The sequence below is a fragment of the Oncorhynchus nerka genome, linkage group LG28 (genome assembly GCF_034236695.1).
Source record: "Oncorhynchus nerka isolate Pitt River linkage group LG28, Oner_Uvic_2.0, whole genome shotgun sequence".
NCBI classification, from domain to species: domain Eukaryota; kingdom Metazoa; phylum Chordata; class Actinopteri; order Salmoniformes; family Salmonidae; genus Oncorhynchus; species Oncorhynchus nerka.
In genome coordinates, this window is record NC_088423.1 from 79617017 (window position 1) to 79641953 (window position 24937).

At 44.4% G+C, this 24937-nt stretch overlaps 1 protein-coding gene across 5 annotated transcripts in view; it reads right to left on the reverse strand.

The window, feature by feature from the left end:
* The window catches only part of dennd2b (DENN domain containing 2B), an 82320-nt gene that overhangs the window by 26072 nt on the left and 31311 nt on the right, over positions 1–24937 (reverse strand). For 4 of the 5 annotated variants that reach the window (XM_065013154.1, XM_065013152.1, XM_065013151.1 and 1 more), the window contains exons 3-12: positions 18761–20059; positions 16303–16454; positions 7752–7870; positions 7036–7254; positions 6514–6610; positions 6291–6335; positions 5126–5310; positions 2846–2955; positions 2327–2396; positions 900–977 (exon numbers count right to left, since the gene is read on the reverse strand). In XM_065013154.1, the coding sequence (XP_064869226.1) occupies positions 900–977; positions 2327–2396; positions 2846–2955; positions 5126–5310; positions 6291–6335; positions 6514–6610; positions 7036–7254; positions 7752–7870; positions 16303–16454; positions 18761–20059 (2374 nt within the window). Of the gene's footprint in view, positions 1–899; positions 978–2326; positions 2397–2845; positions 2956–5125; positions 5311–6290; positions 6336–6513; positions 6611–7035; positions 7255–7751; positions 7871–16302; positions 16455–18760; positions 20060–20157; positions 20226–24937 lie in introns of those variants that run through there. The other variant, XM_065013155.1, reaches the window with a different exon arrangement.

The following is a 24937-nucleotide window of genomic DNA, read 5'->3' on the forward strand; positions in this document are numbered from 1 at the left end:
GGTAGTGTGTTGCTGTCTGAAGGAAAGCTCCTGCTATTGTCTGGAACCAGGCTACTTTTGCCCCTTTTGACAAATTCAGTATGTATTTATTTTGTGGCTCTCTGATATATATGGAAAATAGTAAAGGAAAATCCCACCCAATATGCCCATGTGTCTGTCTGTGTCAGACCTGTCTACTCCTGCCTGGAAAGTTTGTTGGAGAGAGACACACTCACATTCAGGGTCATATGATATCCCCTCCACTCCCCACACACCCTCTGTTCCCGGTGAAATCAAACACTCCCATCTTTCTCGCCTTAACTAGAAAAGCATTTCATACTCCTTGGAAAACATTTCCTCTCTCACCTACGCAGGTCTCAAGCCCTCAAAATGGTGCCTTCTGAAACCTAGACCCGCCACCTGTATGAGGGATGTTCAACCCTCACTGTTGAGGTGCCTGTGCTGTCACAAGACAGAAACAATCTATTGTATTTATGCATCCTTTTGGCCTTAAATGAATATGAAATGAAACTCACTGACAGTTTTTTGGCACAATTTAGTACTCACGACACAGTAATAAAAAGTTATTTTCATTCATTAGATATGTCTACTACCTCTTAATTTTTCCCTTAACACAGGCCTTATTCACTTCAAATACACTGTTCATAGAGGATTCATGAGGAGGCAGATAAGGCATGAAGTACTTAAACACAATGAGCACTCTGTTTCATGTTAGATAAACTGGGAAATCAGAGAGAGAAAAAAGCTGAAAATAAGGTTTATGCTGGACAGGATGCCTTAGAGTGGAAATGCTGGCACAGCCTCAACTAGTTCACTCCTGGGAACACTGGCCTCGGCTCAGAGACAGGTAACCGCGACGACGGCTACACTAGGGTGTTTGTGTGTAAGCATGAACTCACCCTAGAGAACAGGTGGAAACAGCCCAGTCGGCTGATGACGCAGTACACCTCAGGAAGGCGAGGCCCTTTCCCACTCGGCTGGAACAAGGGCACAAATTAAGAGTCTCGTCAGTCCCTGGGGAAGAGAGGCTTATAAGGTAACACAGACAGTAATGTGGCAATAGATACTAAGATACTTGGTTAGGTTTATAATGCAACATCAATGAGAATATACTGAAACACTACCATACACACAAACATTATAAAGCCAACAGCTTAATTTGACCAAAGCTATGTGATGTGCTTGCTTTTATTTAGATAAAGTACCAGGTTAGTTCACAATCGGCTGTGGTTGAAGAAATATTTATAAATCTGGTCTTTCAGCTGCTGGAGGTGGACGGCTTCTCGTTGTAAACGAAACACAGGTGCTGCAGTCTCTACACAGTTAATGATCACCTCTACCCTCCACACTAAACAATCACAGACCAGTCTACTCTGGAGCCAACCAGGCGTCCTGGATCTATCCATCTAAAACACACACACATACGCATGTGCACACGTGCACACATGCACACACACACACACAAATTAACACGTGCATACATATAAAGAAATCCCGAAATCCACTTGTCCATATTAGGTATGCAATTTTCTCCTCTGCTTTCTCCAAATGGATGATTAAATCAAGCATGTGGAACTTGGTTAAAGTCCTTAGGAATGTGTTGTTCATGCCAACTCCTTAGACTTCCACCAGGGAAGGAAGGAGCTGGGTTACCAGAGAGGAGGAAACTCACCTCTCTCACAGCATCAGGAGTCGTCTGATCTACAGCTACTTAATGTCAGCAACTACTGAGCTCAATACAGTAAAGTAGCAGTCAGAACTGAGTTTAAGAATGGCCCCCATCTCGGTCTACGTGACACACAAATACAGTAGGCTACTAAAACACACTGACAAACCCTACAAAACATACACACTTTGTGAATGTACACATTATTGGGCATAACAGTGACATTAAAAACAAATCACAGCAAGCACAAAATCCCACACAGCCATACTTTCTGAACTTAAGCCAAATGTGGGCTCATCATAAAACATCAAATGACTAGAAACCCTTACTGGCGGGTTGTGTTCTACAATGACAAACCTAGACATTTCATGGTTTGTTTTTCGTCATTCTTCCCCTGAGAAACTCTCATGAAACAGAAGGAGTCCAGTTTTACTAGGATTCATCCCGATCGTTTTGAAAGGCAAAAACAACCAAGCTTTGTTACATACGGACATTAAAATTCACTTTATTTACTTTCTCTCCTATTCACACCCAGCGTGGTGACGCAATAACACCTCAATGGTCCCACAGGAAAGAAAGAAACCTTGTCAAAACAAACAGGGGTGGCTCAGCAGGGTGTGAACAGAACAGAGACCAGTGAATTAATGGTGGCTTGCTTACCAGCAGACGCCTGCAGTACCCAAACCTCCTGCTGCCATCCTCTCCAGTCAACATGAACGAGAAGGTCTCACTGTACCCACACACACCCACACACACACACACACACACACACACACACACACGCACACACACAGAGAGAGAGAGATTGAACAGTGATCAAAGGAAACATAGTGTTGGATCTCATTCACACTTTAGGGTTGGTGAAGTAGCACAGTCTTTGTGGCGGAGAGAGAAGGGACCCACGTTGTCAGGAGTGAGAGTAAGAGTCTAACAGGATTTCATGAAGATAATGGCATTCCATCTTTGTTTTCTTCCTAATTTTACTTGTTGATATTTACACATCTAATCATATTATTGATTTGTTCGTTTTTTAACCTTGATCTATATATGGAAGACTTGTGCATCACAACTGATTAGTACCCATCTGGTTCAGGCAAGGAATGAGATTAATAGGCCCCCAGTGTGGTGGTGAGCTTTCCTCCGTGATGCAATGGGGTTATACAGGAATCTGTACTGTACCTGCTGTATTCAGACACTGGGGTCCAGTCCTTGGCATCTGGAAAGCAGAACTGGGGGATGGCTTTGAGTCTCTGCTCTGCCTCCCTCATCAGCTTGGTGGGCCTCTCTAGCTGTGAGACGAGACGAGAAAGGAACAGGAAATGTCTGTCAGAAACAGACCCAGACGCTTACAGTCTACTAAGTCTGTCCTCTTTACAGGGTCCCCAAAAACGTCCCCTACAGTAAGAATAAATGACCAGCCTAAGCATTCTCCCACACAGGGTTAGCACCTCCTCCCCTTATCACCCCCAACCCCCCTCTCTACCCCCTCTCCCCCCCGACGTCATTGGGTCAGGCTTTTCTCTGGCAGAGAACCAACATACTGATATCTCCCAGGGGATTCTATCACTGAACCAAATCTTAAATAACTTAAAAAGAGATCTTTGAGTAAGTAAACACTTAACTACCATAGAAACCGTTTCCTGGTTACAACACTTACTGTCAATAAACTCTGAAAACTCCCTCAACCCGTATGTTACGGCCATGGCCCTACTCTTCAGCAATATCTGCATCTACAGTGCCTTCAGAAAGTATTCACACCCCTTGACTTTTTCCCATTTTATTGTGTTACAGCCTGAATTTAAAATGGATTACATTGAGATTTTGTGTCACTGGCCTATACACAATACCTCATAATGTCAAAGTGGAATTATATTTTCAGAAATGTTTACAAATACATTTAAAATTAAAAGTTGAAATGTCTTGAGTCAAGAAATATTCAACCCCTTCATTATGGCAAAGCCTAAACAAGTTCATGAGTAAACATGTGCTTAACAACTCACATAAGGTTGCATGGACAAAAATAGTGTTTAACATTATTTTTGAATGACTTCCTCATCTCTGTACCCACACACATACAATTATCTGTAAGGTCCTTCAGTCGCACAGTGAATTTCAAACACAGATTCAACCACAAACAACACAGATTCAACCACAAAACCAGGGATGTTTTCCAATGCCTCGTAAAGAAGGGCACCAATTGGTAGATGGGTCAAAAAAATTAAACAGACATTAAACATCCCTTTGTGCATGGTGAAGTTATTAATTGGTGTATCAATACACCCAGTCACTACAGTCCTTCCTAACTCAGTAGCCGGAGAGGAAGGAAACGACTCAGGGATTTCGCCATGAGGCCAATGGTGACTTTAAAACAGTTACAGAGTTTAATGCCTGTGATAGGAGAATCAACAACATTGTAGTTACTCCTAAATACTAACCTAAATGACAGAATGAAAATAAGGAAGCCTTTACAGAATAAAAAATATTACAAACAGGATGCATGTTTTAGAATAAGGCACAAAAGAAAAACTGCAAAAAATGTGACAAAGAAATTAACTTCATGTCCTGAATACAAAGTGTTATGTTTGAGGCAAATCCAACACAACACATCACTGAGTACCACTCTTCATATTTTCAAGCATGGTGGTTGCATCATGTTATGGGTATAGTTATCATCGGCAAGGACTACACAGGGTTTTTTAAATAAAAATAAATTAAATAGAACTAAGCACAGGTAAAATCCTAGAGGAAAACCTGGTTCAGTCTGCTTTCCAACAGATACTGGGAGACAAATTCACCTTTCAGCAGGACAATAACCTAAAACACAAGGCCAAATTTACACTGGAGTTGCTTACCAAGACAACACTGAATGTTCCTGAGTGGCTTAGTTACAGTTTTGACTTAAATTGTATTGAAAATCTATGGCAATACATGAAAATGGCTCGAAATTATCAATAACCAATTTGACAGAGCTTGAAGAATAATATGCAAATATTGCACAATCCAGGTGTGCAAAGCTCTTAGTAGACTTACCCAGAAAGACTCTGTAATCGCTGCCAAAGGCATTTAAAAGAAATAATTATGAATTCAGGCTGTAACAGAACAACATGTGGAATAAGTCAAGAGGTTCGAATACTTTCTGAAGGAACTGTATGTGCTGAACTGTATGTGCACTGACGTTTTTGACTGCCGAAATCAATATTTTTCTGTATGAAAATAAGCCATTTTCAATTCTATTTCAACATGCAAACAACATTGGTAAGGGTCTCCTACCTCCATATATCACACCTCTCAGCATACATACTTCTGTAGGTCCCGTGAGTAATGTCTCAGAAGAAACAGTTATCTACCAGGACCCCTTCCTGTTTAAATCCTTTCTCTCACTTAAGGGACTTGATACTGCTGTCTGACCCATGACCAAGGGGCCCGAGGGGCCAGAATACAGTTTGGTTGGTCCCTTACCTTGGGGAACTGGTAGGTGACTTCGGGAGAGAAGGAGTTCTTGGTGGGCTTTTTCTTGAGGGACACCACCACAAAGTACTCAAACAGCTCCCTCTCCTGCCACTCAATCAGCTGCAGCTCCAGTGTGCGGTAGCTAGGGGCCCTCCTCAGCATTGACTGCAGCTTCAGCAGCCTCTGGGTGTGGGCTGGGGAGAGAAGAGAGAGGGATATGGACAGTTCAACCTTCAGTACAGGGTTGTATTGACAAAATGCATATCCCAAACACTGTGTACTACACACAACTGACAGCACTCACAGCTAATAATGCACTACAAACCATGCAGTCTGACAAATAGCTTACAGTCCAACATTCACTTCCCAGCTAACAAGAAACATTCCCATAACTAATGAAATGTTACCATTGGATTCCCCTTAGGTTGAGAGAGAACATAACAAGAGAATGTTCTCCAAACATTATTGGAACATATTTAGTCAAGCATGATGTTTCCAAAACCATGTTACGATGTAAAAGGAAACCAAACATTCAAGGAACCTCCCCCTGAAAAGTTGCCAGGCGGTTCCTGGGATGATCAACAACAACACAATCACAAAATGCTTTGAAAACCAAACAAATGGGAGGTTAAATGATCGTTATCTCTAACCTACCAAAAGCATTCTGGGAACCAAAACTCAACTGGATTTAAAACGTTAGCTGTGTTTCAACACACTGATTAAACCTCTATACTCACACATGTTTATCCTCACACAGTCCAACACATAACAACCTAAACACAGACTAGAGAGAAGTACAAACCTTATAGTTCACCATAACTGTCATCACAGATGGCTTGTGTTTAAAACAGAGTATGAACAGAATCAGCAATGAGTTCGGACACAGTGCATTTAGTATTTATTCGAAAGAATGACAGTTGTATAGTCTATAGCACATCCATTACATCTTTATTTTGCCTTTCAGTTACATTTCTGTGGTCCCTTTGGTCACAAGTCACTTGATCGATGTCTTGTTCCAAACACTGATTTGTCAAAACTAACAGAGACATGTGCGCTTGTTGTATCTGCTGTGAGTGAGACAAATCCTCTGTCTGTGCAGAAACAGACAGCTATAGACCAAGTGCACCATTGTTCTCCAGGGACTGAGCTTCAACTGCATTCTGTGACCTCTCACCTTTGAACCTGTCATCAGAATCGCTCTCACTCTCGCTGTTGTCATCTGTAAACAGATCGGAGAGAGAAAAAAGGTTTGTTTAGGGTCAGGGGTCATCTCTACAACTGTATGTTTATGCCATAGAGATGAGATGACTGGGACACTATGTGGGTGGGGGAGACAAATATTTACTCCCTGATCCAGACAGTGGATGGAGAGAAGGAAGGGAGGAGCCCCTATGTACCTCTCAGAGATGCCGTCTCAATATTAGACAAGGACAGCTTCTTCAGCCTCTTCTTCCCTCTCTTGGTAGAGTAAATGGAGTTGATTCTCTGGACCATCTGTAAACAGTGAGAGGAAAGGGGAAGCTCAGTGTGTGTACAACCTACAGTAGAGGACTATCTGGTCTCTTGTGGTGAAGCTTTTCAAAGTTGGCTCCATTTAGTGCGTGGGAGGAGGACGAGATAGACATAAAATCCTTCTCAGTGCTCTCTCGCTCTACATGTCCAGAACTATTCCTGGGATATGGCTTGTGTTTAAAACAGAGTATGAACAGAATCAGCAAAGAGTTTCCGTCACAGTGCATTTAGGAATTATCCAAAAGAATGACATTTGTATAGTCTATAGTAAATCCATCTTCATTTTGCCTTCCAGGTAGATGCATGGCCCCGTAGATACATGGCTTGCAAGAATAGATTAGTCCTTGAGGAGATCATCATGGAGAGAACAGGTTCATTCCTACAGCCTGGAGTGTTTTATATTGTACCTTGGGGATCCTCCGGTGCCTACGAGAGGCCAGAGTTTCGCTGGCGCTGCTCAGGCTGTCATCCAGCAGGCAGCAGGGGGAGGGAGAGACCCCCAGCTGAGGCGGCAGCAGCAGCATGTCATCATGGCTGTGTCGCTTGGACAGGCGGGATGCCCGGTGACTCTTCTTGTCTGTGGGACCAGAGAGGCACAGGGACTGGCTACTGGGCTTAGAGGGCAGCTGTGGAGGGGGAGAGAGAGGACAATACTGAGTCTGTGTCCCAGATGGCAACCTATTCCCTTTATAGTGCACAATTTCTGACCAGGCCCCATAGGATGAAGCAATGGATCCTGGTTTGGTCTGGGATTGACTGAAGTTTTTGTCATGACAATAAGTAACCGTACCCAATAATACAAGATATTTTCCTCACCGCACAGTGACCTCATTCCCAGCTGAACACAAGGAAATTCTAAATCATCTTTCCTACGACGAGACAGTGCCCATCCATATTAAAGCAGCAGAGCCAAACCTACATTTCCAGGCAGACTGACAGTATTTTACTGGAACTCCACCAGGTTTCAACACATCAAAAGGCTTCTGTAGCGCAAATAATGAGAAATCTAGCTGTGAAATAAGATTATTGGAGGATCCTGTCCAGGTTTCAGAGCTCTAACTCCAGTCTGAGGGAGAATTCTACCGTTGGAAAATACCTCAGTTCTGCTAGCTAGCTGGGTTACCTGAGGAGGTGAGTTGAGTTTCTGGGTGGTCCAGGTCCGGTTGCTTTCCGGTACCAAGCGGTTCTTCCGACCCAAACTCCTCCTCTTCGGGTCCACGTCCTCGTACGGGTTCTCCTTCTCTGTGTGACGACATTTAGAAAACAGATTAAGGTCTAAGATAACAGCAGCAGCTGTTCAGAAGGATATGTTAAGGTTCAGGGAGAAGGAAGGTATTTGACTAGACAAGACAAAGCCAGAGGGGCTTCAGGCCAGAGTCTGTGTGAGATGACAGGGGGCAGGAGAGGGAGTTGGGGGGCAGGAGAGAGGCTCCCTGTGGTGTAGCTCAGATCAAATAAGTCATGCAGGGGCCAGGTTAAATGTCACTCTCAGCTGGCTGCTACAATGCCCAAATGTACTGTCTCTTTAAACAGTTACTGTTGACCCAGGGCCCTGGAGGCCCCGCTGGCCCCTGACCGACTGCACTGTGCCGAGACTCCCGGACACTGGGCTGCTAGTGGTGAGTCATGGCCGGAGTATGCGGGCTGTCTGCTGCGGGAGGCGAAGGGGAGGAGTGGAGCGGGACATCCTCCTCCTCTTCCTCTCAGGTATCACTGAACTTCATTCTCACATCCTTTCAATGAGACTGTTGATGTAGAAATGTTCACTCAACATTTCAGAGGTGTTGCACAAAGAGTTTTGGGTTTTTCCACTGCACACTGACAGGAATCTCACACAGCACTGCTTTCACTGATGTCACTTGGAAAAGGGCCAGCCAGCGTGTATAAAAACTTGTATAACACCACTGCCCATGTCCATCCAGACGTGCTCTGAGAATAGCATTTCAGCTGGGTCTGAAAAGGTTGTGAGAAAACGAAGGAACTGCACTAAAAAGGAAAACAGAGCCAGATGGTGTCGAAAGGCATGAGGGAAAAGACTTGCAGTGAAAGACGAGAATGAATCTTACAACAGAGCTAGTGTCTGGTAAAAGAGACTACACTAAATCTATACTTCAGCATCTCAATGATGGAAGAGAATCCTATAAACGGAGGAACACCTTGAAGGCCAACGTTAAACTGTGATAAATGTATCTGTTAAAGGTATCTGTTTTGTTAAAAGGGGTTCATCATTTATTGCCTATTTATGAACCATCTTAGTGAGATCATCAGAGCATTCTGCCATGTCATACTGAAAATGAAAGTCCAGTCAGACTGGGCTTTTGCCTCTTCCCTTCCTATGTATTATCAGAGCTGAGTGTAGCTGGGACCATAAACCGAAAATGATTGAGACCGACCATACTTATCGCAGGCATTTTACTGATATTGTTGATTACGATAAGTAGCCTACTAGAGAAATATGAAGTTTGAAATTAAATAAGTTTACTAACATGTGTGATTGTTAATTGGGCAATTGATGGCTACAGACTAGTAGTAGTTTTTTTTTAAACCCAATTTCATGGTATCCAATTGGTAGTAGTTACATTCTTGTCTCATCGCTGCAACTCCCGTACGAACGGGAGAGGTGAAGGTTGAGAGCCATGCGTCCTCCGAAACACAACCCAACCTGCTTCTTGACACAATGCACATCCAACCCGGAAGCCAGCCGCACCAATGTGTTGGAGGAAACACCGTACACCTGGCAACCTGGTCAGCGTGCACTGCGTCAAACCCGCCACAGAAGTCGCTAATGCGCGATGAGACAAGGATATCCCTACCGGCCAAACCCACCCTAACCCGGACGACGCTTGGCCAATTGTGCGTCGCCCCATGGACCTCCCGGTCGCTCGAACCCAGAATCTCTGGTGGCACAGCTAGCACTGCGATGCAGTGCCTTAGAACACTGCGCCACCCGGGAGGCCAGTAGTAGTAGTTTTAAGGGTAATATGAAAAAATGTACTGTGGTGCTGCACATTAATGTATTAAACTATATATTTATCGTTATCACATCAATTCAGGCAATTTATCGCGATATGGATATTTGCCTGTATGGCCCAGCTCTAGGGCTGGACTGACTGACGTCTCAGTGCTCTGGGACCCCAATCAACTGAAGCAGAGTAATGACAGCCTGCTGGGATGATGATATGTCTCCCTGGCTTCTGACGCACTGGAGGGTACTAATCAACTGCTGTGGTTACTCACATCCAGAGTGGGCACACCACTCCTGACCTGGCTGCACACACACTGTGACTCGGCATCTGTTTACACAATAGGCTCTCTCTAGAGCGAGACAGAGGACAGACTATCTACACAATGTCAGGATGGCATTACCCCATAAAAGGGCTATGGACAGAATGTCCCTCACCATCGAGTGGCTGCTACAGTGGCACCAGTCATTCATGTAATAAACAGAGATGATCACGGGACCAAAACGGGCTTGAGATCTGTCTAAACGTTTGGTGGCACCACAAACCATGCTGTAACTGTACAGTGTACATCCTTCAGAGAAGGCTTGTGACCACATGGGCCAAATTATGCTCGGAGATGCACAGTATTTTTGGAATCTAAATTGTTTAACACTCATACCTCAAAAATGCTAAAAACTACAGTATACATTCAACTGTAAATTAAAGAGAAATGCCATACTGTATTCATCAGCAATTCATAAATCTATGTGAAATGTATGATTACATAGACAAAACAAAGCATCATTATTCCAGTCAGCAGATTCCAATGCAGTGTTAGAGCAGAGATAATCTGGCTCAGACAGACAGGCCAGGGAGGCTATCTTACCTCACCACCACCACTGTTGACATAATGATGTTAGAGAGACTCAGTTCAGCTTGGGGTTGATGATGCAGACATAATCCATTACTACTGAGTCACTGTTGTGTACATATCCTGATTCACCAGACAGGAAACCTATTCCCAGTGACGCTACGCCAATCAAACTATAGCTTGTCATAATATAACCATTTATACCATAACACCATAATGAATCATGCATTTCATAACACAGGTGGCAGATGACTGATCTTCTCAAAGTACATTTTGACAGTTGCCAATTAGACATAAGAAACACTGACTTCAGACTGACTTCACTGGTTTCAGAATGAGAAGCCAGTGAATATTGGCAAATGTCCAGTCACTCAAGAATTAATTTGAGAGTATCTCATGAGAGAGACTTGAAAAGCTGCAATATGACTTAATGAAGCGTGGCTGGATGATGACGATACGCATGTAGTACTCAGTGGATTCTCCATGCAGTGGCAGGATCGGACGGCAGCTTCGGGGAAGTCGAAAGGAGGAGTGTGTTTTTTTCATAAATAACAACAGGTGTGCTGCTTCCAGTGTGAAGGAAATATCTAGCTTTTGCTCACCTGATATAGAATACCTCATGGTTAGCTACAGACCCTTTTATCTACCAAGAGAGTTCTCATCTGTAATTATCACAGCTGTCTACATCCATCCACAAGCCAACACCACTCTGGCACTCAACTGTATGGAGCCATAAACAAACAAGTGGTTGGGTGGAGAATTAAAACCGTCCTAGCTCACTTCTACCAACACGTCTCCTGTGCCACTAATGGCACTAAAACTATAGAGCACTTTTTTTCTACCAACAGAAATGCAAACACGGCCCTCCCTCATCCTCCCTTTGGCAAATCTGACCATGACTCCATTTTCCTGCTTCCTGCTCAAACAGGAAGTACCAGTGATGCCCTGAATACGGAAGTGGTTGGATGAAGCAGACGAGAGGCTATAAGACTGTTTTTCTAGTACAGACTGGAATATGTTCCGCGATTTATCCGATAGCATTGAGGAGTTTACCACAACAGTCACAGGCTTCATCAATAAGTGCATAGCATATCCAAACCAAAAACCACGGATTACAGACAATATCCACGCTGGGCTAAAGGCTAGAGCTACCGCTTATAAGGGACAGGACATGGACATGGATGCATACAAGAAAGGCCGCTCTGACCTCCGACAAGACATCAAACATGCAGAAGGACAATATAGGAGGGAGGTGGAATGTAATCACAAGGCCGGAATACCAGGGCATGTTCTCAGAACATGCGCAGACCAGCTGGCAAGTGTCTTCACGGACATTTTCAATCTCTCCTTGTCCCAGTCTGTAATCCCAAAATGTTTCAAACTGACCACCATTGTCCCTGTTCCCAAGAGCTCCAATGTAATCTGCCTAATTGACTATCTACCAAGAGATAATCTGTAATTATGAAGTGCTTTGAAAGGCTGGTCATGAAAAACATCAACACCCTCATCCCAGACACCCTACACCCACTCCAATTTGCATACCCCCTGACAGATCCACAGATGAAGCAATCACAATTGCACTTCACACTGCCCTCTTCCACCTGGACAGGAGGGAAAATTACTATGTGAGAATGCTGTTCATAGACTAGAGCTCAGCGTTCAACATAACATTCCCCTCCAAGCTCATCACCAAGCTAGGGACCCTGGGACTGAACCACTCCCTCTGCAACTGGATCCTGGTTGACCCTCAACACCTGGGCCCCTCAGGGGTGTGTGCTTAGTCCCCTCCTGTACTCCCTGTTCACCCACGACTGCGTGGTCACGCACAACTCCGTCACCGTCAGCAAGTTTGCTGACGACGCGACAGTGGTAGGCCTGTAGGTCAGAGACTTAGCAGTGTGGTGCCAGGACAACAACGTCAGTAAAACCAAGGAGCTGATCGTAGACTAAAGGGGAAAGAGGGGAGAGCACACCCATATCCATGTTGACAGGGCTGTTGTGGAGCGGGTTGAGAGCTTCTAGTTCCTTGGTGTCCACATCACTAAGGACTTAACATGGTTCTCACACGCGCACACAGTCGTGAAGAGGGCATGGCAGCAATTCTTCCCCTCAGGAGGCTGAAAAGATTTGGCATTGGCCCTCGGATCCTCCAAATGTTCTACAGATGTAATATTGAGAGCATCTTGACTGGCTGCATCACTACTCTGTATGGCAAATGCACCACCCTTGAGCTCAAAGCGCTACAGAGGGTGATGCGGACAGCCCAGTACAGCACAGAGGCCAAGCTCCCTGCCATCCAGGACCTCTATATCAGGCGGCGTCAGAGGAAGGCCTGAAAAATTACCAAAGACTCCCAAGCCATAGACTGTTCACTCTGCTACCATCCGGCAAACGTACTGGAGCATCGGCTCTCAGACCAACAGGCTCTGAGACAGCTTCTACCCCCAAACCATAAGACTGCTAAATAGCCAGACTGCTAAATAGTAAATGAATGATACCTAAACTATCTGCACTGACTCTATCTTGCACCTACCTGCACTTGCACTAACCCTACGTACTAACCCTACGTACACACACACCATATACACACACTCACTAGACTATATATACACACACACTAGACTATAAATACACACCATATACACACTCATCAGACTATATATACACACCATATACACACTCATTAGACTATATATACACACACTCACTAGACTATATATACACACCATATACACACTCATTAGACTATATATACACACACTCACTAGACTATATATACACACACACTAGACTATATATACACACCATATACACACTCACTAGACTATATATACACACACTCACTAGACTATATATATATACACACACACTAACTAGATTATATATACACACCATATACACACTCACTAGACTATATATACACACCATATACACTCACTAGACTATATATACACACCATATACACACTCACTAGACTATATATACACACCATATACACACTCACTAGACTATATATACACACTCACTAGACTCTATATACACACCATATACACACTCACTAGACTATATATACACACCATATACACACTCACTAGACTATATATACACACTCACTAGACTATATATACACACTCACTAGACTCTATATACACACCATATACACACTCACTAGACTATATATACACACTCACTAGACTCTATATATGTAACAGTATAACTTTAGACCGTCCCCTCGCCCATACCCGGGCGCGAACCAGGGAACCTCTGCACACATCAACAACAGTCACCCACGAAGCATCGTTACCCATCACTCCACAAAAGCCGCGGCCCTTGCAGAGCAAGGGGAACCACTACTTCAAGGTCTGAGCAAGTGACGTCACCGATTGAAACGCTATTTAGCGCGCACTGCTAACTAAGCTAGCCGTTTCACATCCGTTACATAAACACACCATATACACACTCACTAGACTATATATACACACTCGCTATATATATATATATATATACACACACACACCATATACACACTCACTAGACTATATATACACACTCGCTATATATATATATATATATACACACACACACCATATACACACTCACTAGACTATATATATGCACTCACTAGACTATATATACACACCATATACACACTCACTAGACTATATATACGCAGACCATATACACACTCACTCATATACACTACATTGACACTCCAACACAAAACCCACACACATTCACACACACACACACACTTTTACACTCATCATATGCTGCTGCTTCTCAGTTCTATATTTTAGTCTTATTATTATGATCTATCATGATGACTTGTCACTTTACCCTGCCTTCATGTACATATCTACCTCAAATACCTCATACATCTGCACATTGATCTGGTACTCATACTCCCTGTATATAACTCCATTCTTGTGTAGTTTTTATTTTATTCCTCGTGTTACTATTTTTATTTTATTTTTAAAATTCTGAAACGATGGGAAGGGCTCGTAAGCAAGGATTTCACAGTAAAGTCTACACCAGTAGTATCCAGCGCATGTAGCAAATGTTATTTTATTTTGAGAAGAATCTTTATTTAATGTACTCTTTGTCAGTGGGCTACTGCCTCAGACAGCTATGATCTCCTCACATAGTTGATTAAATGCTTCGAGAAGGGCTGTGTGTGTCTGAGTCCAAAGTGTCTGGGCTGCTACACGTTGAAATACGAGCGGAGAGGGACTAGAACATGGCTTATCTCCCACTGCTGTGGCTGCTGCTTCCAACGGAACATCTGACCTATAAACCGCTGCTTAGCGGTGGTGGAGACCGCCATTCCATGCTGTGATCAGAGCCAGCTAGGCCTATTTCAGACTGGAGCAGCCAGGATCACTGGGGAGGGACAGCTCACAGAGGCAATGTATTTCTCTGTAACTAATCATCATTCAGCCAAAATGCCTTCGACCGCATCGCCTATTCCATACTCGAGGTGTTCGACCGGCGAACAATGGACTCTTTGTTGGGGTACGCATGAAAGTCCCCCGGGTCCCCTCGCGGCCACCGATTCATGCTCTGCCTGGAACCAATGGTCATCTTCAGAGACTGAATAAAACGCCATAGAGGATGAATTGAGGAAGTGAGTCAACCATGTATGAGGGAGAAATATGGCCATTACAGTTAATTTGACCCATGTGCTTGCAAAATAAAATGCTCAAAGGCTACAAACATATGTCAACAAACACTCAATCTCTAATTTCCAACTAAAAACATGTCAGCCCCCATTCTTTTACTGGGTCTCACATTCAAGCCTGATGAGCAGGAAGGAAATTTATAGTGGAGGGGCCGAGAATGGCCGGGCGAAACGTGACAGACATCGCTGCCACATGAAGCACCTCAGGAGAACCAGCCTTTTCACTGTCCACAGTCCTCAGGACGTTTACTACTGGAAAGTAATTTGGCATACATTTGTACTTTGTCACCCTCAATACAGAGAATTTATAGTTGGTCTTGCTTATATTGTAGTTTTCCATGTTACTAAAACTATCAAGAGGTCAAAAGTCGTTGTTGGAGGATAGATATTCCCCCTATTTTGAGAAAACAATTCCTTGTGAGACTGTCGAACACTTGGTTTATGTGAAATTAGCTTTAGTGCTAGGTCTGGGCTTTAGCTGAGGCATATCAAGTTGACACTTTCCCAAGCCACAGAGTAATCTTACAATTTAATCCTTTGTCTCAAGGAATGGCCTGATAATGAAGAGTGAGTGATGATCATATTTTCTTTACATAACCATACAGGGCTGAATAAACATAAAGCAGGAATATTAAGTATAAATCTAGCATTGATTTTTGAAAAGCCCTGAGAGTTTTTCAGTCAGCTAATTGGGACTGTCCAATAGAAAGCAGATGGGGTATAAATGTACCCCATGACTGTCAAATTCCTTTTAACCAGGGGAAGGCCAGCTCGCAATATATAACCCATCTGTTGTTTCTGGCTCCCACATAACCATTGTCTGGAGACAGACACACAGAGCTTTCAGCATATAAAGAAATACTTGTTATCAGTCCATAACAATTCGGAGTTGATGGTGAAACCAGAAAGCAGCACACGTCTTCATGCCATCCTTCAGAATAAAGACAATCCAGTCTACTTGGCAGCTGAGAGTGTGAGGATATGAGAGAGTGACCAACAATCAGAACTCTCTAGAAATCTACCAAGTGTGTGAAAGGATTTTGGAATTACTACTTGCATCAGCAGTCACTAACAGAGTTTGGCTTTCAACAATCCTGGTTATTCACTGAATTACAATGCATCAGTAAGTGTTGCAGGTCAGGCTGGGTTATCCTCAGCTATCCAGACACAGATGCATTCTTACCCACTATGTCCTCATAGGCGTTCTCCTCTAAAGTGCTTTTGGAGCTGGGCCGGCTGCTGCTGCGGGTCTCTGTGGAAACAGTGCCATTCTCTGTGTGAGAGGACGGGTACGAGGAGGCCAGGCTGGCAGCATCCTCCAACTCACATGACTCCCTGGAGAGAGAGAGAGTCAGAAAGAGAGAGAGAGAGAGAGAGACAGAAATAGAGAGAGAGAGAGAGAGAGAGAGAGAGAGAGAGAGAGAGAGAGAGAGTCAGAAAGAGAAAGTAAGGGGATTGATGGAGGGAGAATCACAAAGAGGAAAAGAGGGAGGAAAGTGAATGGGAGGAAGGGAAAGATGGGAAGAAACAAGAAACAGGAAGGGAGGATGTAAATGTAAATGTAATGTAGGATGAAAAAAGCAGAAAAGAATATGGTATTTAATAATGTATGGCTGTGTGCTGAGACAGTGGAGAGAAGAACTGCAGTCCAGAGAGTCTGGATCATTCCATCCTGACATCCTCTACTGGCCGATTACAATCAACGAGGACCACCTGAGAGGATGAAAGCCACTGTTCCAAGGAGACTCAAATATGCCTCATCCCTCAACAGCCCTCTATGAAGCTGCCAATTAGAGAGAGAGAGAGAGAGAGAGACCTGGAACACTGGTTCAGAGAACCACTAAACTAATGACAGCAACACTACACTGACAGCAACATGTGCTCCAATCACAAAGTCATTTCCTGTATATTTACCACCAACCCCTCTATTAGATCAGTGAGTTCACGCCTGCTATCCTGCTGTCCTGCTCCATTGACGGCTCATGGCTTTTAAACATGCTCTGAAATTGCGTCTGCCGCAGGAATGTTAAACACTGACTCCAAGTTAGGGACATTAAAGGATCTCCTCCTCCTCTCCGCTCATCAAGAGGATCTGGCAAGGCCCTGCCCTCAGTCATTGGCCTAAACAAGTTGTGCTCTGAAGGCAATTTAAAGGGGGATAAAGAACGAGGGTAATAAACAATATTAAGTGTTGCAGAAAGACAACAGGCTAATAGCTGCCTGTACTGCACAGCTCTATAGCAACATAATGAAGAAGGATGAGGAGGCACACTGGGAACCTTGGGATGTCCACTGGCAAGACAACATACTGTAGGCCTTTGCTAAATAACAGACATGATATAAGAAGAATACAGTCCTGTTTTGATGTAAGAGTGACTTGGAACATTGTTGAAAAGCTGTAGGATTTCAAGGATAGAACGATTGATGGTCTTGGACATGAACAGTTTGGCTGGAGCTGAGCAGTGATATTTAAGGATGTTCTAATTCAACCATTATTACAGTACACTGTGTTATAGACATTTACAGTAATACTTTGTTTCTCACGGACAGCAGATGTTCGTTACCTGGCCTTATACTAAGATACACAATGCCCTGTCTAAAGTAGTTGACATTTGAAATGTGTTTTATATTGCAATTAGGCTACTTAATGTTTGTTCAATGAAAGACTGACATTATTACAAAAGAACACTGGAAAAACAGCAGAAACTCAATTTAACATATTCCATTTCAATGGCAACATTCTAGACAAATCAAATTGGAAAAAACAGAAAAACAAAAGCCATGAACAATATCAATAGAACAATGTGATCCTCTTCATATGAAGCCAAAAATACTGTCTTTCTAATGCAGGAAAACATTGAAGCTTATGCTTACTATCAAATGCTGAACAGAAATGGCAGACCATTTCAGTGAGCAGCATCACTACAAAGTGAGCGAGGCCACTCTACTGTCTATCTGACTACAGCCAAAACTGTAGTCAGATAGATACACTTGAACACCAACCAAGTAAAGCTTGGTCTATGATCCTTACCCCCGTAAAAACATTCTCAGGACATGCTAGAGACATTTACAAATCCAAGACAAATAAATGTTCTAGCCGTCCATGTGCAACTCTCAGAAAGGAACTAAACAAATTCACTGCCTCTGTTTTTACTGCAGCCTGCAGGATCTATGCTTTGTTTTGCAGCTCCATAAATCAGCATCTCCTGTTCGCCATGTTGTTTGATCAGCATGGCTGATTCTGAGGGGGAGGGAGGGCCCGGGGGTTGAGATACACATGTTTTACTGTCTGAGAATGCACGAAACACAACACAAAAACATCAGTTCACTGAACCGTGGACTTACTGACACATGCCATAACAACAAAAGACTACACTTAGAACAGAATGTGCTATTTAGAACCTTAAAGAGTTATTCGGCTATCCTCATAGGAGAACACTTTGAGGAACCCTTTTTGGTTGCAGGTAGAACACTTTTGGTTCCAGGTAGAAGGAACCCTTTCTACAGAGGGTTCTACACGGAACCTAAACGGGTTCTAACTGGAACCAAAACAGGTTCTCCTATGGGGACAGCCGGATAACCTATTACAAAGCCTTTTTTCTAAGAGTGTACACGTCTAGAGGTGACGTGACTATTCTCACCTGTCCTGGAGTCTCTTGGGGGAGCTCCAGTCCTTCGTCAGATTTCGCGTCATGTTGGGTGCGGGGGTGGTGGGCAGCAGGGGTGGTGACTCCTCAGAAGCACTGCCAGGAGGTAGTCCATTGCTTGGCGACGTGCCCTTGTGGTTGCGGTTGGCGTCGTACTCAAAGGTGCGTTTAGGTTTGGGCAGGGGGTTGACTGGCATGCCCTCCGGTGTCTGTTGACAGGGGGGCTCTGGGCTCTCGGTCTCTGACCGGGTTGAGCTCACACTGAACCTCTGTCTGGAGAGTTTATCAGAGGCCGGCAGGGCGTCTGGTTCTGTGACCACAGAACATATACTGCTGCGTTTACTGGTGCCCCTACTGTCCAAGTCCTCGACCCCACCTATCATAACACACTTCTGTTTCGTTTTGTCTGGTGCATAGCAGTTACTAAGATACCGGGGTGGCTGGCTGGGGCTCTCCTTCAGCACCTTCTCGATCTTTTGTATCCGATTGAGTACAGCAGACGTTTCCTTCCGAGTGGACAGGGAGCTCAGGAATAACGCAGAGGAGTCGGTCTTTCCTGGCCTCTTCTGGAAGCGGCCCAGAAACTCACTGTCTGAGGCTGCCTCCTCTTCCTCTGTCTCTGGATAGGAGCACTCGGAGAAAGCTTTACTCATCCTCCGGATGCTCTTGAAGTCAAAGGTCTTCTCACTGCAAGGTGAGGAGAGGAGGCTGGGGCAGCCCTCGCTGCCACCCACACGCTCACCTACAGGTCTCTTCTCCAGACACAGGCTCATCCTAGGCAGAGCCACCCTCCTGCACTCCCATTCTGAGATCTTCTTACGGATGGCCACAGAGGATGCCCCTGACACGGGGCGGCTGAGAGAGAGGGTGCGCTTGTGGCTGTGGTTGGATGAAGGTCCCAAGGAGAGGGTGCTCCAGCTCAGGGGACCACCACTCAGTCCACCCCCCCCAGGAAGGTCCTCCTGTTTCTGGTTCTCTTTCTGCTCCTCTTGGCCCCCCTGGGCCTCCTGACTCACCTGAGCCCCACCAGAGGGCTTGTAGATGGAGAGCTTGTTGTCCAGGCAGCTAATGCTCTTGGACTTGGTAAGTCGGCTCTGGGACAGTAAGTCACAGGAGAGGGAGGCTCCACTGCAGAGGCTAGCGGTCTTGCTGCTCCAGCCGGCCCGGCCCAAGAGTCTGCCGTCTGTTTTGACGTATCTGACGTGCTGCCTGTTGTCCTCGCTGTCGCTGAGCGGGGTGTGGTACCGCCCCTGTGTGGCAGAAAGAATGGGGGGTGGGGACGCAGACTGGCACCTGGAATGAGAGTGGGGGGGGGGCAGAAACATCATTATACCATTCCTTACAACGTTACTTTATTTGCTCCCAAATACCAAAATAATAATTTAGCTCACTTAACAGCTCGAAAGAGTCTGGCGCTGAGAATTCCTCTCAACACTGTTGACTGCACATTGAGAGAAACTAGGAGGGAATACCAGTGGTTACCTCAGGTGTGTTCAGCTTACCAGTGGGAGTTTAATCATAGCAGCTAAAGTTTACAGGGCAACAGAAGGAGAAAAAACTCTCTCTTTAGAGAAGAAAGAAAAGAAAGGAAAACCCTTCATTGCCAGAATGTATTTCTAAGATAATAGGCAACATGAAAACTTTGACCACTCGTGAAATAACCGATGGAAAATACCCAGTAATGTGACATAACTTTGGCAGTACGGGATCCCTGTTCGACGCCAAAGCAAATACATATCTACAGTAAAAATGCATGCGTGGATTTTTCCACATAATTAAAATGATTTGGGTAGAATGTATGTATGTAGACGCCACACACAAAGCCATGGGAATACACCACGCTGAGAGACAGATGAGACGCTCTTAGCTCTTACCTTCATCAGCAGCTTACCACATTACTCCTGGGAGAGTTGTCTGTGTTTCCTGATGCTAACAGCTAACAATCTCACAGAGGACACCGGCCCGGCCCCTGGCTCATTACAGACTGGTCCATTGTTCACCTAAGACCGCCACTAACGCGACGCTGCTTCTGCTCAATGCTGAGAAATGTGGATAAAACACCCTGCTGCTGACCTCATTTGGGCTTTTCACAGAGAGAAACACACTCTTTCTCACCCATCTCTGACTCTTCCGTTTCTACCCCACTCAGAAGACTTTGGGAACTTTCTGGACTTGGCTCCTGACTGAGGCTTGCGAAACCCAAGGCGGTGGTGGGGATCTGATGTCACAGCTAGCAACGGTTAGAATAACAAGTGTGAGCTGAGCTGGGCTGGGCTGGGACAAGGAGGTGATGGCTGTGATCCGAGGTGCAGGTTGGGACAGATCTCTTCACACCTCTGGGCTCTGTCTTTCACACGGGGTGGGGACTACTGGGGAGAGAGCTGTACAGCACCTGATCACCTGCGGGCCAAAGTCAGACTGTCTGACTCACTGTGTCAGTGACCTAACTCCTCCTCAAATCAAATGTTATTGGTCACATACACATGGTTAGCAGACGTTAACGCGAGTGTAGAGAAATGCTTGTGCTTCTAATTCTGACCGTGCAGTAATATCTAACAAGTAATCTAACAATTTCACAACAACTACCTTATACACACACAAGTGTAAAGGAATGAATAAGAATTTGTACATATAAATACATGGATGAGCGATGGCTGTGCGGCATAGGCAATATGCAGTAGATGGTATAGAATACAGTATATACATATGAGACCACACTGCACACTGCCCTAACCCATCTGGACAAGAGGAATACCTATGTGAGAATGCTGTTCATCGACTACAGCTCGGCATTCAACACCATAGTACCCTCCAAGCTCGTCATCAAGCTCGAGACCCTGGGTCTCGAACCCCGCCCTGTGCAACTGGGTACTGGACTTCCTGACGGGCCGCCCCCAGGTGGTGAGGGTAGGCAACAACATCTCCACCCCGCTGATCCTCAACACTGGGGCCCCACAAGGGTGCGTTCTGAGCCCCCTCCTGTAGTCCCTGTTCACCCACGACTGCGTGGCCACGCACGCCTCCAACTCAATCATCAAGTTTGCGGACGACACAACAGTGGTAGGCTTGATTACCAACAACGACGAGACGGCCTACAGGGAGGAGGTGAGGGCCCTCGGAGTGTGGTGTCAGGAAAATAACCTCACACTCAACGTCAACAAAACTAAGGAGATGATTGTGGACTTCAGGAAACAGCAGAGGGAATACCCCCCTATCCACATTGATGGAACAGTAGTGGAGAGGGTAGTAAGTTTTAAGTTCCTCGGCATACACATCACAGACAAACTGAATTGGTCCACTCACACAGACAGCATCGTGAAGAAGGCGCAGCAGCGCCTCTTCAACCTCAGGAGGCTGAAGAAATGCGGCTTGTCACCAAAAGCACCAAAAGCCCACAACCGTAAGGCTCTCCAGAGGGTAGTGAGGTCTGCACAACGCATCACCGGGGGCAAACTACCCAGACCTCACTACCCTCTGGAGAGCCTTACGGTTGTGGGCGGAGCAGTTGCCGTACCAGGCGGTGATACAGCCCGACAGGATGCTCTCTATTGTGCATCTGTAAATGTTTGTGAGTGTTTTTGATAACAAGCCAAATTTCTTCAGCCTCCTGAGTTTGAAGAGGTGCTGTTGCGCCTTCTACACCACTCTGTCTGTGTGGGCGGACCATTTCAGTTTGTCCGTGATGTGTACGCCGAGGACCTTAAAACTTTCCATATTCTCCAATACTGTCCTATCGATGTGGATAGGGGGTGCTCCCTCTGCTGTTTCCTGAAGTCCACGATCATCTCCTTGACGTTGAGTGTGAGGTTATTTTCCTGACACCACACTCCGAGGACCCTCACCTCCTCCCTGTAGGCCGTCTCGTCGTTGTTGGTAATCAAGCCTACCACTGTAGTGTCGTCTGCAAACTTGATGATTCCTGACAAATTGATGATTCCTGACAAACTGCTATGTCCAAGTGGCCTGCCTCCTCAAACAATCCAAATGGTACATTCTAAATTGTAAACAAGCATTACAGGTTCAAATCCAGTAGAGTTGACAGAACACACCTATTCTTAGGCCCCTAAAGTCTGTTTGGAAAGCAGGAAAGGTTTTGTCATTATAGCAACAGCCCAAAGAAGTGAAGGAAGCTGCAAGATAGGTAAAGTTAGGTATTAACTAAAGAACGCCCTTTAAAGCTTGATTAAGCCATAATGTAAATATAATAAATGAAATGGACCAGTTCAATAGCATTACTGAACTGTACACATATGAAGGTAAATGGACCAGTTCAATACCATTACTGAACTGTACACATATTAAAGTTGACATTTCCCATACTCAACATACACAGAGTTCTTCAGCTGTCCCATAGGAGAACCCTTTTCGGTGCAAGATAGAACCTAAACCAAATTTATTGAAATGAAATGCAGAAATGTCTCATTTACATAAGTATTCACACCCCTGAGTCAATACTTTTTTAGAAGCACCTTTAGCAGCGATTACAGCTGCGATTACAGCTTAGAGTCTTTCTGGGTGAGTCTCTAAGAGCTTTCCACACTTGGATTGTGCAACATTTGCACATTATTCTTTTCAAAATGCTTCAAGCTCTGTCAAATTGGTTGTTGATCATTGCTAGACAACCATTTTCAGGTATTGCCATAGATTTCAAGTAAATTTAAGTCAAAACTGTAACTCGGTCACTCAGGAACATTCACTGTCTTGGTAAGTAACTCCAGGGTAGATTTGTCCTTGTGTTTTAGGTTGTTGTCCTGCTGAAAGGTGAATTAATTGTCCAGTGTCTGATGGAAAGCAGACTAAACCAGGTTTTCCTCTAGGATTTCGCTTGTACTTAAGCTCCATTCCATTAAAAAAAATTATCCTGAAGAACTTCCCAGTCCGGAATGATTACACGCATACCCATAACATGATGCAGCCACCACTATGCTTGAAAATATGGAGAGTGGTACTCAGCAATGTGCTGGATTGGATTTGACCCAAACATAATCTGTATTCTGGGCAAAAAGGTAATTGCTTTGCCACATTTTTTTGCAGTATTACTTTAGTGCCTTGTTGCAAACACGATGCATGTTTTGGAATATTTTTATTCTGTACAGGCTTCCTTCTTTTCACTCTGTCAATTAGGTTTGTTTTGTGGAGTAACTACAATGTTGTTGATCAATCCTCAGTTTTCTCCTATCACAGCCATTAAACTCTGTAAATGTTTTAAAGTTGGTGAAATCCCTGAGCGGTTTCCTTCCTCTCCGGTAACTGAGTTAGGAAGGAAGGACGCCTGTATCTTTGTATTGACTGGGTGTATTGATACAACATCCAAAGTCCAATTAATAACTTTTCCATGCGCAAAAAAAGGGCATTCAGTGTCTGCTATTTTTATTTGTACCCATCTACCAATAGATGCCCTTATTTTGCGAAGCATTGGAAAACCTCACTGGTCTTTGTGGTTGAATCTGTTTGAAATTCACTGCTCGACTGAGGGACCTTTCAGATAATTGTATGTGTGGGGTACAGAGATGAGGTAGTCATTAAAAATCATGTTAAACACTATTATTGCAGACAGAGTGAGTCCATGCAACTTATTAAGTGCATTTTTACTCCTGAACTTATTTAAGCTTGCCATAACAAAGGGGTTGAATACTTATTGACTCAAGACATTTCAGCTTTTCATTTTTAAATCATTTGTAAACATTTCTGAAAAGATCATTCCACTTTAACATTATGGGGTATTGTGTGTAGGCCAGTGACAAAAACAATCTCAATTTGATCCATTTGAAATTCAGGCTGCAACGCAACAAAATGTGAAAAAAGTCAAGGGGTGTGAATACTTTCTGAAGGCAGTGTGTGATACTCCACTAAAATGGCTCCTGGTAAGTGAGTTAACCAGTGGAACTTGACAGATTAACCCATACCATCAATCAGAATGTAGGAACAATGCCATAGACAGTACAGTATGTATGAGAACCAGATCACTACAGATTAGCTCTGAGGGTCTACTGTATCTAACTTCTCCAGTTGAAACTGCTTGGTTTGTCATAATGAGGTAGAGAGGAGTGAAACTGGCTCCACATGCCTGGTTTGGACCTGGGGGTTGGACTCAGGATTCACTCTCATTAAACCCAGTCCAGAGGCTGGACTCATAGGTTCAGTTTCCTGGACACGGTTTAAGTCTAGTCC